The 12623-nt window shown below is 47.0% G+C and overlaps 1 protein-coding gene across 2 annotated transcripts in view; it reads right to left on the minus strand.

The window, feature by feature from the left end:
* Nucleotides 1-12623, minus strand: part of CRMP1 (collapsin response mediator protein 1) — a gene marked incomplete at both ends in the record, with an annotated part of 67521 nt that overhangs the window by 19774 nt on the left and 35124 nt on the right. For both annotated transcript variants that reach the window (XM_082653539.1, XM_082653540.1), the window contains 4 exons: nt 438-558; nt 1847-1915; nt 7422-7502; nt 9408-9469. In XM_082653539.1, coding sequence (XP_082509665.1) covers nt 438-558; nt 1847-1915; nt 7422-7502; nt 9408-9469 — 333 coding nt within the window. The remainder of the gene's footprint in view (nt 1-437; nt 559-1846; nt 1916-7421; nt 7503-9407; nt 9470-12623) is intronic.

Consider the following 12623-nt stretch of genomic DNA (forward strand, 5'->3'; position numbering starts at 1 on the left):
GAGAGAGGACCAGAAAGGGGGCGGGCAGGGACCAAGAGCTGATGCAGCCCTGGCTCCATCACTTCTTTGATGTGAAACCCAGGGGAGAACTTGGAACTCTTCACAGATCTTTAAGATACACGGTCTCATGTGACCCACAAGGAGGGGATAATTACCTTAGCTACAAATGGGGAAACCGAAGCTCAGACCTCTTACCCAAGGTCACACCCGGGGCCCATGGCACCCCAGGAATCAAACCTGAAAACGCCTGCACATCTTGTGCCTGCCCACCATCCCAAGCTCCCTTTTCAACCTGGCCTACTGAGCCCAGGCTGCAGGCAACTGGCAGAATGTCTCTGCCCTGGGGAGTGGCTCCGTCAGTGAACTTGAGCCTGTTGGACACGCCCCTTCCTCACCCCGCAGCTTCCCGCAGGAGGCCCACGCGCTGGGCTGCGTACCCTTCTTCCTGGCCAGGGTGATGATGTCCGCCGCGCTCCTGCTCATCACCTTGGTGATGTACACAGGGCAGTTGATCCGACCCGCGATGGTGATGGCTCGGAACACGGCCTCGGCCTCCAGCTGCAGACACAGCAAATACATGGGTCACAGGAGGGAGAGGTGGGAGGCAGCACCCACCCTGAGTTCCTAGGGCCTCTCCCTGACCAGGCTCCTGTGATTCTCCTTAAGTGTGGTCAGAGGGAAATCTACTGCATCAAGAGAGGAAAATACTGTAGATTTTTCAAAAGGAAGGAAAAACTAAGAATGTATCTGGCTAGAGGGCTGGAAGGCAGAATTATGTTTTTCCTTTGCTTGGAAGTATTCTGCACGCTCTGTTAGAAGGAGATCGCCTAGGCAGTAGAGTCATCAAAAGGCCCATAAAGTGGTCGGTTACCTATAAAATGCCTGACATCAGGGAATACAGGTGTCCAACATGCATTCCTTCCTTCATTTGTTCAATAACCAAGTGAAACCACCTGCTGCTGGGTTTGGCCTCTGCCCCCGCTAGAGCAGACAGTAGGACCTGTGAGGTATTGTTTTAATTTCCGGTCTGCTGAGCTGCTAGTGGCTGGCAGGAAGCCACAGCCACGTGCCAGGAGTCCAGCCACACCCAGAAGGGTCCCCAGGCTGCTCACATGCCTGAAGGTGGTGGCAACGTCCACGTGCTATAAGGGTTTGTAGACACTGTCTCAGGTCTGTCCTGGTCTCACCAGGGACTGGGAACCCAGCTCGTGGGTGTGGAGCTCACGTCTGGAGCACTGGGCCCGATCGGGAACCTGCGGGTAAGGAGTCTGTGTACTCGTGTGTTGGGTCCCATGTCCGGCACAGGCTGGCCTAGAGCGGAGGTCCGGGAAGACTACTAATGATCTCATGAGACACCAGAAAATACTGGATGTCCGTCCTGTTCCATGCCCAACCTGCTTGCCTTCCTTCTACCCGCCGTGTCCCACCACACATGTGCCGTATCACTCCCAGGGGATTCGTCCCTTGTCGAGTCTTAGAGCACAGCGGATAGGAGGTCCGCGCAAGGGCAGTTGTTTTGAAGTCCTCTGCCTGGGACGTGGGGCTCCACTTTCCTGTCATCAAATACACCTTGTCCTCAGTAGGGATTCTGAAGTGTCTATAGGACTATGGTGTGAAGTTCCCGGGCCCTGGGAGAGGCAGAACCTTTCCCCGCTCCTCTGATCGACCTGCAGGCCCCAGGGCTCCCAAGCCCGAGGGCAGACCCGGAGAGGACCACACATGCTGGGGTGCTCACGCAGGGGAAATGAGACGGAGACGGGGGCTCTAGCTGGGCTGTTCCAGGTGGAACAGCATCGGGGTGAGCTCTCAGCTATGTCAGAGTCACACCCAGTGGAGGCTCCTTTACCTCTTCAGGTCTGCTCAGAGCGTGGCCCTCAGGACCCGTGATGCCCATCTCTAAGATCCGCTTTTGTTCCTACAAGACAAGAACGAATGAGTCAGTGATTACGGAATGTCAGAGCCGGGAGAGGCCAATCCTCCAGCCCCGTTAGACAGATGGGGCAGCTGAGCCCAGGACAGCGAGTGGTCTGCATGGGGTCTAACGGGCTGCGGCGATCCACAGCTTCTTTGCTCCCTCCACTACCCCTGCCCCGCTTCCCCCTTTGCAACCCTGGATATCCCCGTCCACACCTGCTCTATTCAACACCACGGGACCAGTGAGAGGAAGTAGGGTTATACGAAATTAGCCTTAAAGGCCACCCAGCGCTCTTCCAACTTCCAAGTCTCTGCTGCAGGGTAAGAGAGAAGGAAGATGAGTAGTGTTTGGGTATGACATGGATGCAGAAATCAAACTGGGCATCCAGCTCCGGAACCGACCGTCTCTGTCGGTTCTGAGCCTCAAGGTTCTCTTCTTTTTTTTTAAATTGAAGTGTAGCTGACCTACAATGTTGTGTTAGTTTCAGGTGTGCAGCAAAGTGATTCAGTTATACACACACACTCATATATATATTCCTTTCAGATATTTTTCCCTTACAGGTTTACAAAATATTGAGTAGTTCCCTGTGCTATACAGTTGGTCCTTGTTGGTTCTCTATTTTATATATAGTAGTGTGTATATGTTAATCCCAAACTCCTAATTTATCCCTCCTCCGCTTCTCCTGTGGTAACCATAAGTTTGTTTTCTATGCCTGTGAGTCTGTTTCTGTTTTGTAAATAAGCTCATTTGTATCATTTTTTTAGATTCCACATATAAGCGATATCACATATTTGTCTCTGTCTCAGTATGATAATCTCTAGGTCCATCCATGTCGCTGCAAATGGCATTATTTCATTAATCTTCTCTTCTTTACATTGGAAACAACAGCACCTACACACCGGAGTTGCTATAATACATCACTGAGGTGGCAGATGTGAAATGCTCGCACGATACCTGGTGTATAGTAAGGGCTCGTTGATGGTCAGCCAGCTCTCGTTTTCTCTACTGTAGTTTCCTCTCCCTGGTACCTGTCTTTCTAGCAGGACAACTCTACCTCAAGCTTATCATATAAATGAAACGGTTCCCTGAGCCATTGTAGCCCAGATACAAATCTATTTGCTCCAAGGCTCCAAGGTGCCCCCTCCTTAGGAATACTGTAGTATCTCAAAACTAATATTTTTACATTGCCCAGGTGTCAGCTGTGCTGCTAATTTTAACTTCCACAGTTTCTGTAACATCATTCTGGAACACAGCCCTACGGGGAGCCCCAGGTCCTATCAACCATAAAACAATCATCATTTCAACTGTGCATTTATGGTTATTAAGCTCGAGTTTATTATAAGAACATAAGCTGGAAACAGTTTCAAGATCTAACAGCTGGGGTGGATTTAAGTAAAGAATGGAATAATGTCAGCTCTTGAAGATGGTGTTTACAAGGCATTTTTGTAAACTGTTTACAACAAGATTTATGATAGGGAGACATCCCTCTGGAAGATTATTTAAATGTCAGTTACTATTTCTGTTGGAAGGAAGGAGGAGAAAAAAGGAGGGAGGACAAAAGATGATGTAGTGGGGGAAAAACGCAGATCACAAAAGACTAGAGTAGGGTTTCTAGTCAAAATTCATGGGCTGAGCACACACGTTATTTTTACTCCATCCTGAAACTCTGCTAAAGTGACAGAAATGGTACACAAGAACCAAGAGAATGCAGAGAAGATAACAGAAACAAAATTTTGGAAGCTGGGAAGCAGATGTACAAAAGGTAACAGATTTATCGGAGCTGAGAAAACTCAATCTTAAGTTGGCAGCGAGGAAAGCTAAGAATTCCCTGATGTAAAGCTTAAGAACCGGGGACTCCAAACTCAACTTTTCACACACATTTGGTGGGATATAGGTTGGTACACCCTGGAAAACAGGGTAGCAGTAACTGTAAGACCTGAATATGTGCACACCCACGACCCAGAAATCCCCCTCCTACGTACTTACCAACAGAAATGGGAACATATGTTTAACAAAAGACTGAACAAGAATGTTTAAGGACGCTTTATATACAGTAATCCTAAATTTGAAACTATCCAAACATCTATCAACTGAAGAACAAATTGTGACCTATCACTGCAGTGGAATTCTACACCATGATGACAGAGAGAATACTATTGCTTCAGGTAACAATAGGGATGAATCTCACAAACCTATTGATCAAAAGAAGCCAGATGTAGGGCTTCCCTGGTGGCGCAGTGGTTGAGAGTCCACCTGCCGATGCAGGGGACATGGGTTCGTGCCCCGGTCCGGGAAGATCCCACATGCCGCGGAGCGGCTGGGCCCGTGAGCCATGGCCGCTGGGCCCGTGCGTCTGGAGCCTGTGCTCCGCAACGGGAGAGGCCACAACAGTGAGAGGCCTGCGTACCGCAAAAAAAAAAAAAAAAAAAGAAGCTGGATGTAAAAGAGTACCTACTGTGTGGTTTCATGTTTATGAAGTTCAAAACCAGGCAAACCTATGATACATGTGTTGGGTAGCTTTTAAGAAGTTCGCAGTGAGCCTGCCTCTGCTTGCACGTGGGCTGGACCTGGCACCCTGCTTCCAATGAGCAGAACGCGAGGAAAGAGATGGGATGTCATTTCTGAGGTTAGGTTACAAAGGGACTCCCACTTCTCCCTTGCTCACCCTCTCCTGCTCTATCACTTGGAAGGAAACAGGTCACCATGCTGTAGCTGCCCATGTGGCAGAGAACCAAGGCGGCCTCTGTCTAACAGCCATCAAAGAATAAAGGACAACAGTGTGATAGCGTGCAAGGAACTGAATCCTAGAAGCAACCCTCTGAGTGGGAATCCTGCAACCCTCTGGAAAGGAATCCTGCCCCAGACCAGCCCTGAGATGACTGCAGCCCTGCCTGACACCTTCACGGCAGCCGGTGAGAGACCCTGAGCCCGAAAACCCAACCAAGCCACACCTGGACTCCGGACCCACAGGACCATGACGTGGAAAACGTTTTTTGTTTGACGATGCTAAATTTAGGGGGTAATTTGTTATGCAGCCACAGAGAACTGAAACAGATTTTGGTATTCAGAAGTAGGGTGCTGCCACAGCAATTAACTAAAAATGTGGGCGTGGCTTTGGGAGCGGGCAGTGAATGGAGGCTGGAAGAATTTCAAGGCATGTGTTAGAGAAAGCTGGTCTCAAATGGACTGTTAGTAGAAATATGGACTTTGAGGACCTTGCTAGTGAGAGCTCTAAAGGAAATGAGGCGTCTGTTATTGAAAACTGGAGGAAGGGGAATCTTGTTATGTAGTAGCAGAAAGCTTGGCAACACTGTCACCTGTAGTGATGTGGCAAGGGGCAAATGTGTCTAATGAACTCAAGGATCTAGCTGAGGAGAGTCCCCAGCAAATTGTCAAGGTACTGCCTGGTTTCTTCTTGCTGCTCATAGTAAACAGTAAAATGTGAGAGGGACAGATAATTGAGGGTGTGCCCACAGAGCCTCTCAATCAAGTTAAGGCCTCTAGGAAGCTCAAGGATGTACCTCTTGGCGGTCTGACCAGGAGGAGGGCTTATTGAAAAGAAATCTGTGGGTATCTTTTGTCTAATGGGGTGAATTCCAGTGAGATTCAGAGGAGGCCCACAAAGGTTTTGGGAAGATTATCTTAGCAAAACACCGGCAGCCTGGACTGGACGGGATAAGACATACAAAATGAATGGAGGCAGTTGGACTCCTAAAATTCTACTGTGCAGGAAGCAGGCTGAGAAAATTCCTCAGCTGCAAGCATGGGCTACCTTTCATGAAAAGGAAGGATGGGACCAATAGCCCAGAAGGTGGAGCCAAGAGCCATGGAGAATTATTCTCAGGCTTCGAGACCTAATCAAGGAACTGCCAACACTTGTCTAACTGGATTTCAGAACTGCTATGGACCAATGACTCCTGGTGTCTTCCACTGTCCCTTTTTCAACAGGAATGCCCACCCCACCACTATATGTCGTGTGTTGAGTGTGGGGGGGGCGGGGGAGAGATAACTTGCCTATTTTCTTCAAAGACCTACAGATTGTAGGGACTAGACCCAAGAAGCCTCATCCACACCTAGACCTGGCTTAGATGATTCCAGTCTTTGATGGTGTAATGAGGTGAGAGTTTGGAGGACCCTGGAAAGGAATGAATGTGTTTTGCATGTGAGAGGGTCATCAATCACTGGGGGGCCAGAGGAGAGGCTGGCAGACAACCTCTGATACGGCTCCCAGTGACCCTCATTTCCCAGCATTCATACCTTTGTACCATCCCATCTTTTGGGGTGAGGGCTGGATTTAGTGACCTCTTGCCAATGACCAGAATACTGCTGTGTGATGGTACTGAGTTGTTGTTTTTTTTATTTTGAATTTGAAAGAATTTCAATTTTACAGAAAAACTGCAAGAACACAAATAGTAAGAAATAAAGACAATAGCTGACCTTAAGAGTGAAGCTTCAGATCTCATGCCCTTAACCGTCATGCTGCAATTCCACTGGGCTTTGGAACCAGATGGAACCGTATTCACATCCTGGCTCCGATGCCCCATATAACAGTGGGCAAGTTATTACTATCTGAGCCTCAGTTTCCCTACCTAGGAAATGAGGATGTACATACTCCTTAGCATCACGCACGGCATTAACTACTTTCATTGGATGCATCCAAACCTTCCATATGCCTGATCTTGATTCGTGGCATCGTGATCCACCCTGCACAGGGACCAAGCAGCCATCCTTGACTTCCTCTCCTTCTTCTCCCATCCAATCAATCGATGAGTCCTGTAGACTGTGCACCTCCCCTATCACATTCTTGCCTCTTCCACCTCCGCTCTGTCTCCTCTCTTCATTTCCTATGAGAATTGCTGGAGCAAAACCTAGCTGACTTTATTCTATTCCCATCAAATTATCCACCCTGTAACCAGAATGATCAAAATGGGTTCACGTCTCACGCTACCCAAAACTTCTGAATGGCTACAGCCTGTTACATGTCCGACATTGCTCGACACATACACGATATCATTTAATCCTCACAACCACACTGCAAGGCAGATGCTTCTAAATGAAGCACAGGAGCCTTCGTGGGGTAGAGTTCCTCACCCAGTGTCAGGAGGCCAGACTGGAACACCTGCTCCCGGCCTGAGCTCTGTCCATTAGCCCCGCTCTCAAGTCGTGGAGGATGATGAGCAACCCTAGCTTCCAAGCATTTTCTTTCAGATCCTTATTTGTTGCTCATGCAAACCCGCCATGGTTCACAGGGCAGTAATATTACCCCCACTGTACGGGTGAGAAAATCGAGGTTCGCAAGGAGGAGGCGATTATGACCTGCCCAAGGCCACGCTGCAGATAGTGTGTGCGTGACTCACACCTGGAGCGCCTGACATGCCATCTGGTTCTTGGCTTGACCCTTCATTGTCTGGTGACCTGGCTGACCAGTGCCTCCACCCCCTTTTCTCGTATCCTTTACAAGGAGAAGGAGACTGAGGCGGAAGGGGTGGAAACTCACACCACTCACCTGAGCTATCAAATCTCCATTTTCTGCGTGGACCAAGATCACAGCTCCCAGCCCCTTAAGGAAGGTGAAGGCTTCGTAGAGCTAAGGAGGGATAAAGGGGGGTTGGGGTGAGATAAAGATATCACAGCACGAGCATTTGCAAAGACTGCTCTTACTACTGACACACAGTCATCCACCTGCCAGGATGCTCCATCCACATCCATGGAATGCGTCACTCAACAAGTAAGAACTGGAAAAGATTCTCCCTTGACCCTGACACCCTCCAGATCCAAGGGCAGAAAGTCTGGGTGGGGGAGAGGCGCACAGCTGATAAAAGTGACACCGAGGCGTGATTATATCCACAGTTATACCCACGCGAGCCTTTGCTTTCTTTGTGGCTTTGCTCCCCTGGAGCGTGACGTTGTTAACGGTGACAACTGCAGAGAAGCTGTCTTCGGTTTTACTGAAATTGTATAACTAAACCTGCTATGCCTGTACCTTAGCCACCACGAATCACAGGACATGTGTACATCTTTACAAAAATTCCAACTCCTGTCATTTTATAGACCAATTGGGGTCGAGAGACCAAGTCCTCCAATAACTTGAATACTCAGATAACATGTATCCTGCCAAGCATCACCTTATTTCGCCAATCCAGGCCCTGTCCACTGTCCCGTGCCCTCTTCCCACCTGTACAGGATCTGCAATCAGACATTTGCACCTGCTGAGGACCAAAGCCACAGGTTCCCTCCCCAGGGACTCCTGAATCTCAACTTTGCCCTCCTTGCATAAGATAACGCCTCCCTTATCCAGGATGTGTGCTTTTAGATGTAGACAGCAGGTGGGGGAGGCACTTGGAGGCATGAAGCACTTTTGAGGACCCACACCCAAAGTCTGCTCAACTCCGACTCTAACCAGGGCTTCAGTGAAACAGACATTAGAATGAAACAGGTGAAAATTTCAATCACACTAGAGAGACACATGCTATTGTTTCCATGAAACTGAACAAACTTCCAGCCCTTTGGTTTCCAGGCCATCTCGGGGTAAGTTATATTATGTAACTCCAAGGGTCTATTTTGAAAGGTAAGACATGGGTGCTTCTTCCATTGCACATGAGACGCCACGGGGATAATGAAAACCAGCTTATTAACACTCGTATGCCTGCTGTGTGCCAGGCACTGCCCTAGAGCTTTACTTGTATTAAATCACTTAATCCTCCGACATCTTCTCTGAGGCAAGTGCCAAGAAGGGCCTAAAGCACAGAGAGGTTAGGAAATCTGCCCCAGGCTGCACAGCAAAGTCAGGGCTTGCTGCCAAGCAGCCTGGCTCCAGCAGCCGTGCCCTTTGCCACCACACTGTCCCACCTTTTTAACAAGCAGAGGGCAGGGCAATAATAACAAAACCAAACCAAGAGTCCCAGTGGTGTAAGAAGGCCAGGTGCCTGATAAATTGTACCCCCTACACCTGTACTCCTTAGACCACCTTCTTCCTTGACTCATCTCGTCCACAGAACAGCTGTTGGAGGTTGTCAGGGCCAGAGATGATCACGTCGTATAGATGAGAAAACTGAGAAAGGATGTGACTTGCAATTGGCTGGAGGGACAGCCAGGGCTCTCCTCCAGGTGAGAGCTAAGGTAATGGTCCCCAAACTCGCTTGAGCCCCAGAATCAGCTGCAGAGGTTTAAGAAAGTACAGACTCCTGAACCTTACCCCCGAGCATATGTGATGCAATATGAGTCTGTATTTAGTGAGCTCTTTAGATGAGGCTGAAGATGAGCCGAGTTTGGGAACCACCAAGCAGGGCATCCCTGCTCCACGCCACTCGTACAGGCAGAAAGGAATGCAGGTCCAGGGAAGGGCGATGACTGACAGCTCAGCGTCAGAACCAGGACTTGAACCCAGAGCCCTCCCTGGCCTGCTCTGACATCTCCCCTGCCCTGTGCCGCTTTGCCTGACAAGGCAGGCCCATTCCTGCCCAAGGGAGGCGGGGGGTGTGCAAGGACCTACCTGGCTGTCGGACATTTGGTAGAGATCCTTATAGGCCATGTAGACTTGGAAGGAATTGACACCTGTTTCAAGATAAAAAAGAGTAGAAAAATGCATTTAAGAGGAAAGGACATGTCTTTCCAGTAAATCGATAAGCACTGCACAGGGTGGTAACAACCAAGACAGAAGGGTGCCACCAGAATTCACAGCAGGGGCACCTAAGCCAGCCTGGGGGTGTGGGTGAGGGTCCGAGGAGGCCTCCAGGGAAGGTGACATGTCAGCTGAGTCTAAAGGAGAAGGAAGAGGAGAGGAGAAAGGAAGAAGGGGTGGGGGAGGAGCCGGGGGAAGGCAATTATCTGGGCTGAGAGGGATGGGTATGCATGGCATGGACAGCAAGGAGGATAAAAAGACATTAGGATGCGGGTACTGGAAAGTGTCCTGTGGCTGAAGCAAAAAGGAGCATGTGCTTAAAAAAAAAAAAAATCACTTTTTTTTATTACGGTAAAATACACATAACAAAATTTACCATCACAACCGTTTTTAAAGTGTACAATTCAGTGGCATTTAGAGCATTCACCATGTTGTACAGCCATCACTACTATCTTGTAGAACATGTGCTTTTAAAGCAAGGGAATGACATGATCAGACTTTGTCTCAGAAGGACAGTTCTGGAAGGAGGATGGGTGTGCAGAACAGCAGGGAGAAACGGAGAAATAGAGTTGGAGGATGCTGAAGGCAAAAGAGATGGGTGGGCTGAGGCTCTGAGTGGGAGGATGCAAAAAGGTTGAAATGACAGGACTTATTGTGCAGCCAGCGGGGAGCAGAGGAGGTGGGGGGAGGACTGTTTCTTAATATGCCTTCAAGTGGCTGAGGACAGGGACCACATCTTATGTATTATTTCATCTTGCACATCCACAACATGTGCTGTGCCATTAATGTTTGTTGATGGAATCAGGAATCCTTTGGATAAGAAAAAGAAGAAATTCAGGCAAAAGTACTAAATGAGATTGAGACTTCTTTTACACTAAGCAACAGTGAAGACAAGCCAAAAATCGTTTCTGGTCTAGAAAACCTTGGCAACAAAAATTTCTTTTCCCAAAAGATTAAGAAAAATTAAAAGAAAAAATAATATTCAGAGATTAACATAAAAGTATCAGTCTCTATTTAATCAAGTATACTTACATACAAAAACAAAAACCCAGTTATATACACAGACACAGAAGAACCATCAGTGGGTAAAACAGGTAAATCCATAGTGAGAGGTAAATTCATAGCCTTAAATGCTTCATTATTTTTTGAAGGAGCGGGGGAGCATACATCAACTGAGTAAGCTTCTATGATAAGAATCTTTAAAAGAAGAAAATGGAAATTCACCAGAAATTAGAAGTAAACAATACAAATAAAAGCAGAAATAATGAATTGGCAGAATTGATAAATATGCCCTAGAACTGGTTCTTGTGGGTGGGTGGATGGGTTAAAGCTATCTCAGATTAGAAGCTTTCCTCCAAATCATGATAGATTTGACTTGTTATAAATGGAAACTTTCTATAAGTTATTTCTTAAAAATTCAAAATAAAAAGCAAACAACCAACATGGTGAACATATCTGCAACAAATTTAAAAAAGGTTTTTTTTAAAAAAACCTCTTATTTAGGGCTTCCCTGGTGGCGCAGTGGTTGAGAGTCTGCCTGCCGATGCAGGGGACACAGGTTCGTGCCCCGGTCCGGGAGGATCCCACATGCCGCGGAGCGGCTAGGCCCGTGAGCCATGGCCGCTGAGCCTGTGTCTGGAGCCTGTGCTCCGCAATGGGAGAGGCCACAACAATGAGAGGTCCGCATACCGCAAAAAAACAAAACAAAAAACAAACAAAAAAATCCCCCAAAAAACCTCTTATTTAAAAAACACCAGACAGTGGTTACTTTTGGGAGGAGGAAGGAGTTGTGGCTACAATGGGGGGCCATGAGACATTTGTTGGGGGTCTTTGTTTGGGGCAAAGTTCTATTTATTACCTGGAAAGGGTAATCTCATAATTCACAAAGCCACATTTTTTCCTTGTGTGGTTTTCTGTATGTTTTGTTTTATATTTAAAAATGCTTAAAATAAAAACAATGAAGCAAAAAAGGCAAACAGAATTTTTAGACAATTTTTTAAAAATGCCTAACAAATAAAGGTGAGAATAAGACTTGGTCTCATTTGGAATCAAAGTAATTCAGACGAAAACCTCAGTACTGTACCACTACCATACGACCCAGCAATTCCACTACTGGGCATACACCCTGAGAAAACCATAATTCAAAAAGAGTCAAGTACCACAATGTTCATTGCAGCTCTATTTACAATAGCCAGGACATGGAAGCAACCTAAGTGTCCATCGACAGATGAATGGATAAAGAAGATGTGGTACATGTATACAATGGAATATTACTCAGCCATAAAAAGAAACGGAATCGAGTTATTTGTAGTGAGGTGGATGGACCTACAGTCTGTCATACAGAGTGAAGTAAGTCAGAAAGAGAAAAACAAATACTATATGCTAACACATACATATGAAATCTAAAAAAAAAGGTCATGAAGAACCTAGGGGCAAGACGGGAATAAAGATGCAGACCTAGACCTACTAGAGAGTGGACTTGAGGACACAGGGAGGGGGAAGGGTAAGCTGGGACGAAGTGAGAGAGTGGCATGGACAGATATACACTACCAAATGTAAAATAGATAGCTAGTGGGAAGCAGCCGCATAGCACAGGGAGATCAGCTCGGTGCTTTGTGACGACCTAGAGGGGTGGGATAGGGAGGGTGGGAGGGAGGGATACGCAAGAGGGAGGAGATATGGGGATATATGTATACGTATAGCTGATTCACTTTGTGATACAGCAGAAACTAACACACCATTGTAAAGCAGTTATACTCCAATAAAGATGTTAAAAAATAAATAAAAGAATATTCAAGAATAAAATAAACAGGGAGCATTTCCAAAACTTATGAGACCCCAGAAGTCCTTTTTCATGGAATATTTATTTTCTCACCCATCAAATATTCACTGAGTACTTACTATGTACAAGCACTGTTCTAGAAGCTAGAGATACAGCTGTGAACGAGGTAGGAAGGATACCTGTCTACATTCTAGTGGAAATAAGCAATGAACAAACAAACAAATAAGATAATTTCATGTAGAAGTAGGAAGCAGAAAGAGACTAAACTGGCTGGTAATAGTTTACAGTTTCACAAAACATTTGCA

The sequence above is a fragment of the Grampus griseus genome, assembly GCF_964374135.1.
Source record: "Grampus griseus genome assembly, chromosome: 4".
NCBI classification, from domain to species: domain Eukaryota; kingdom Metazoa; phylum Chordata; class Mammalia; order Artiodactyla; family Delphinidae; genus Grampus; species Grampus griseus.